Source organism: Triplophysa dalaica, chromosome 24 (assembly GCF_015846415.1).
Source record: "Triplophysa dalaica isolate WHDGS20190420 chromosome 24, ASM1584641v1, whole genome shotgun sequence".
In the NCBI taxonomy this organism is placed as follows: domain Eukaryota; kingdom Metazoa; phylum Chordata; class Actinopteri; order Cypriniformes; family Nemacheilidae; genus Triplophysa; species Triplophysa dalaica.
The window spans coordinates 14,074,659-14,080,262 of NC_079565.1; the positions used below are offsets into that span (position 1 = coordinate 14,074,659).

The window sequence follows — 5,604 nt, forward strand, 5'->3', positions numbered from 1 at the left end:
GAAAGGGTAAAAAAAAAAACTTGCCTCCATTTAAGTGTGATCCAGAGAGCTTACAACTGTAATTAAATCATTAAATTCTTGTCCATGCTTGACAGAGCAGAGAGAAATTAACTTCCCCACCAACCTCATTTTCTATTTAAACATGAAATAATGATTTTCTGCCAGTCTAATTACAGAGGCAACATCTGATCTGTGCGCCATCCGATGGGGATTAACTCCAGCACAGGCATTAGAGCTCATTACCAGCCTGAGTGCAGAAATATTACATCTTGTAATTGGATGGAGAGATTTTTATACTGATCTGGGGCCAGTTTTCGGAAGATTGTAATTACAAGCTTCATTGGTCAGCTACTTATCTAAACTTCGCAGGAAAACAAACCGTGCAAGAGTGCATCACATTAACCCGTGACCCTTACGCAGACGCCAAACGCTTCTGTTAGTATGAAGGGGAGATGGGTTTTCTCCGTATCTATTACTTAAGAATAACTGGCTGTGAGCTCATCCGTTTGACTGCCATAAGGAAATTGTTCTCCTGACTAAATAGGAAAGAAGAATATTGATTCCAAAAGATTCCAGCCGTTTGTGGCTAAGATAGAGCAGGTGTAAAAAGGAGCATGTGATGATGTTCACGTAATTTGCAGACACTATTTCTGTTTGGTTTTCTTTAGCACTTCACCTACCGAGTCCAGCGTGCAAATCAATGCTAATGGGTTAAAGTATTGCATCTGATCTCGCTCTATAAACACTCTTCAGTCTTCAGATTGTTTATATTTCAGGTCACAGCGATCAATGAAGAGGTCTTCATATGAGTCACTAAAGCCACAGAAGACTTTTTGCCTCATCTGAACATGTGCAGTATTTGTTCTTTGAGTTATGGGTCCGATCACAAAGAAAGTTAATTCTGGCATCATTTACGTATCCTCATGTTGTTCCAAACCTTTTGTTTATGCTTTTATATATTTTTCATCAAACAAAAGAAAATATCTCTTTCCAAATGACAGTTCATAGCGAACAGGTTTATCTCCAAAAAGGAAGAAAACACACTAAATGTATCACAAACATGTAAAGTCTAAAGTGGGTGATTTCAGATATTTGAGATACAACCTATGTTTTGGCCATCCTCCCTTTTCAGAGCTTGTCAGACATGTCATTGTATGGGCAGGTGTCCAAATATTCTTCTAATAAAATATACTATTGTGTTTCATAAAAATAGAATGTGGCTTTGTATAGTGACAAAGTGAGTAAACAACGAAAGAAGTTAATTAATTTGTCAAATAATTTATTGTATTATTTTTGTATTTGAAATAAATAAAAAAATGTGAGACTTTAGAGTTAAACAGAGTTTTATCTTCTGATATCAAACTCTAAACTTTGCACATCTTCTGTTGTTCTTTCCAGGCTTCTTATTTAGAAGAAAATCTATTTTTATACACATCTTCTAGTATCTCAGGAAGTACAACTTTATTTAATCATCAAATTAAAATAAAATGTTTCGAAATATTTAGTCATCATCACACATATTTGCTTTAATAGAGCTTTAGTAGAACCATCAATAGGTTAGCAGCACAATTTAAATTTTCAATAGCATTCTACTTTATCGTATTATTTTTTTTTTTACTGTGCAAAATCAGTATGTATCTACAATATATTCCTGTGAAATTAATTAAAAACACAACTTCTTTGGACAATCTAAAAAAAAATGAAGGTTACATAAGACATAGGCTAAGACTAAGACAAGACGATTGTTTGAACTGAGCTTTCAAAAAGAAAGGTTGACATTAGATGAACACTATAGACTCTGACGTCATGAGTTACTTGTTTTTCAAGACTGTAGAACTTTGGTCAAAAATAAGATATTATAATTTATTCGTTGCTTATTTCGTTATATGTATTCTTAGTCTGAGATCACCTACAAAAAATGTACGTCTTGCGTGTTATTTATTTTGTGTTATTTTAAGCAATGGCAGTGGTAATATTAGGCTTTGGCTCGATAAAATCTTTTTAAAGGGTATTTGTGTACGTAAATCTCTCAAAAACAAAAATCACATATACTTCACGGTGAAATAAGATTTGTGTAATCTAAATAATACGGTGATTGCGATTTTTTGAGATGATAATAAATCATATCTCACCGGGATTAATTTCAAAGGTGTGTCAGAGCTTTAATACATCTTCTTTTATACATAGCCTAGCTTTTTGCCAGAAAACTGTTTTCATATTAAAAAGTATTGTTGATATGTTTCTGATTGTAAATCAATACACATTTCTTAGGCTAAATATATAGAATTCATAAAATTATAATTTAAAACCTTTAAATTGACTGTCGCAAATATCAATTTATTTGTTGTGTGTTGTTTGTCTCGTTTGTTTAAACGATGTTTATATAAATAATTTAATATAATTATAACATAATAGGAAACAAAGTCCCAGATTATCCAAAAAAAAGAGGGAGACGTTGTGCGTGTGTGTGTGTAAGAGAGCGAGAGAGCGAGCGAGTAGAGATAGAGAGAGTTTTGGGGTGGGAGGGGCCTGTGAGACACTAGAAATGTCAATCACATTCGTGTTTTGAACAATCCCACTCAATGTGAGGCTGACCTCAGTGCACCTCAGACAGACTGTGACTCTCCGTGAGTTTCACTCAATCCCGTGTGTCAGAGGCTCGATCGGTGGTTGTTGTTCATCGGTAGAGTCATGTATAAGTACATCAGACCGGTGCACGGTCCGGCCGGTGGTCGAGCCGGTGCGGATCTGAACGCGTCGGGCTCTCTCTCCAGTGTCCTCTCCAGTATGTATGGAACACCATTCACCAATGCGCACGGATACAGCGCTTTCCTGCCCTACTCAAGCGACCTCTCCATACTAAACCAACTGGTGAGTCAAACATTTACAATAATCACAATACCGATGTTTAGAATTATAATGAACTCAAGTATAAATTATTACGCACATGTTATAAAGCTGACGGTATAGTCAAAGGATGTTAATTGTATATAAAATAAAAATGAACTTCTAGAAGCAGAGAAAAAGAGGATTTGTAGCAATGAGAAGTTCAAATATTTCGTTATTTTACAGAACTTTGTTTGTTCTGTTGCTTTTAAAAACAGGAACACAAGATCTGATCATAACATTTATGTTTCAACCTATTCCTGTAATTTAAAAAGAGTTTCAATAAAAAAACTGAAATGCATTTAATTAGTTTTTATTTGCTGATCCAAAATTACAATGTAACTAACTTATCAATAATTTATTTCTATGTTTATTTAGAAACACAAAGGTCAACTCATGAAATCCTCAAGTAGATTTTTTTCGCATAAGGACAGGTTCTTTGTTGGAACTGTTAAAAGTATTAGTTGGCCAAACCTGTTTTAGTGATGAATATTAAATGATCTGGTTTTGTACATATACATGTATTTAATATGACATTTATAAGCACATTTTTACTTGATCAGATGTGAAATACAGGAACTAGCCATAGAAAGTAATCCTAAAAATATTTGCTTATTCATGGCTTTGGATTGTGCTCATCAAGAATTGAAAAATTTGATTTCTCAAAAAAAAAAAAAACACAAAAGCTCATGTATATTTGTTTTTATTTGAAGGGCTCACAATATGAGTTCAAAGACAGTCCCGGTGTTCAGCATGCAGGGTTCCCTCACGCAGCCTTCTATCCATATGGACATCAGTATCAGTTTGGAGATCCGTCCCGACCCAAGAATGCCACCCGTGAGAGCACCAGCACCCTGAAGGCCTGGCTCAGCGAGCACAGAAAGAATCCCTATCCTACGAAAGGCGAGAAGATCATGTTGGCCATTATAACTAAAATGACTCTGACTCAGGTGTCCACCTGGTTCGCCAACGCCCGGCGAAGACTGAAAAAAGAGAACAAAATGACCTGGGTTCCCAAAACACAAACTGATGAGGAAGGGAACGTGTACACGAGCGACAACGAGGATGTGGACAGGAAAGATGAGGATGAGGAAATAGACTTGGAGAACATCGACACAGAACATTTTGAAGACAAGCAGGATTGTGAATATGGGGATGATGTGAAATCAGTGTCTAAAGTGTCCGACCGGACTGATTTTGATACATCTGAGGAATATGATGACAGAGAAGCTGAGAAGAGTTTTGTGAACAACATTATCAAAGAACAAATTGATACAAACTCACACGAGGCTGATCGAGACCAAATAAAAAAGAGTCCGGCAGCACAGCAGCCCTTAGACAATATAAGTCCACCTCAAAAGCCAAAAATCTGGTCTTTGGCTGAAACTGCAACAACGCCGGACAGTCCCACAAAGTCATCTTGGATTCAGAGGAACAGTGATGCACAGGCAGTCAGAAATCCACTCCATGTTCAAAACTGGACCAAAATGGCTTTTTCTGCCCATCAGATGGCATTAACCAGCCATTACCTCGGACTTAAACACCAAACCAACTTACAAAACCACATACACATGAAGCATGGAGAGCAGAGGACTCACAACTTATGAAAAACCGGACATTAAGAGACTTTTGTTTTTAATATTTTTCTTCCTCACAGGAGATTTTTTAACTATAAGAGAAATATTACATTTCTACATGATGCCCTGAATTTATAATAGATTAAAGCTGTCTATTTGCTCTTCAATTATGATGAGATTATATGATGTGTTTTATATTGCCGACTTGTTCAGCTACATTTCATTGTGTTTGATTTGTAAGACTCATTTGAAGACATTTTTTCTTCAAATTACAAATAATCAAAATTATACGGCGGTTTGATTCAGATATTATTCATATATATACATAAAACATGAATCTAAATAAATAGTTTTTACGATATCAGTATGAGATACTTCACAGTATCTGTATGGGATTTTCAAAAGGGTCTCGTCCTCAAATGGTCTCATAGCCTTCTTAAAACACATACACACAGCTTTGTTCCGATTAATTGTGATTTGTCTTATTGTAGCATATCCGTTTTAAGGATTCGCAATAAAGTCACACCAGAATTTATGTTTAGGAAAGTGTTTTGATGAATTCTCTATTAATGTTATTTCAGATGACTGGATGTTTTTATTGCTTTCAAAAATCTTCACATTTTGCATTAGCTTCATTTATATATGAGGGAAAATGAATATTTCAAATGATTTTGTAAATTAAATGAAAAATGTACCTGGAATAATATTGTACAAATACTTATATTTTGATTATTAAACCAAAATCACCTAATTGTCGACTGTTTTTTGAAAGATTTGCATTTGATCTTTAAAATACAAAAATATTTATTTATTTTATTCTTAAATGTTCACGTCTATTTCAACCTGGTCAATTAAAGCTGTGAATATTAAAAACTGAAAATGCCGACGTCAATTGCAACTGCAGTAGTCTATGGATAATGTTTAGAGTCGTGCAGTTGTATATTATTGTTTATCCAAGGCCAAAATATGAATGAATGAGGGATCAAAAACGTCTCATTATTAATATTATTTCTTTTAAAAAAAGCTGATGGCTCATTTTTGACACGCTGTCATTCACAAGAACTTCTTAGCGTTACAGCGCCCTCTGCAGGCACTGGACTGACATATCAGAGCTGAATTCGGAAAATAATCTTGTTGTTAT

At 34.9% G+C, this 5,604-nt stretch overlaps 1 protein-coding gene across 1 annotated transcript; it reads left to right on the forward strand.

Annotated features, from left to right (window-relative positions):
* Window positions 1–2,594: 2,594 nt before the first annotated feature.
* Window positions 2,595–5,158, forward strand: irx3b (iroquois homeobox 3b). The gene is made up of 2 exons (XM_056740213.1): window positions 2,595–2,871; window positions 3,600–5,158. The coding sequence occupies exons 1-2, from the start codon at window positions 2,692–2,694 to the stop codon at window positions 4,491–4,493; spliced, it is 1,074 nt and encodes a 357-aa protein (XP_056596191.1). The 5' UTR covers window positions 2,595–2,691; the 3' UTR covers window positions 4,494–5,158.
* Window positions 5,159–5,604: the final 446 nt, after the last annotated feature.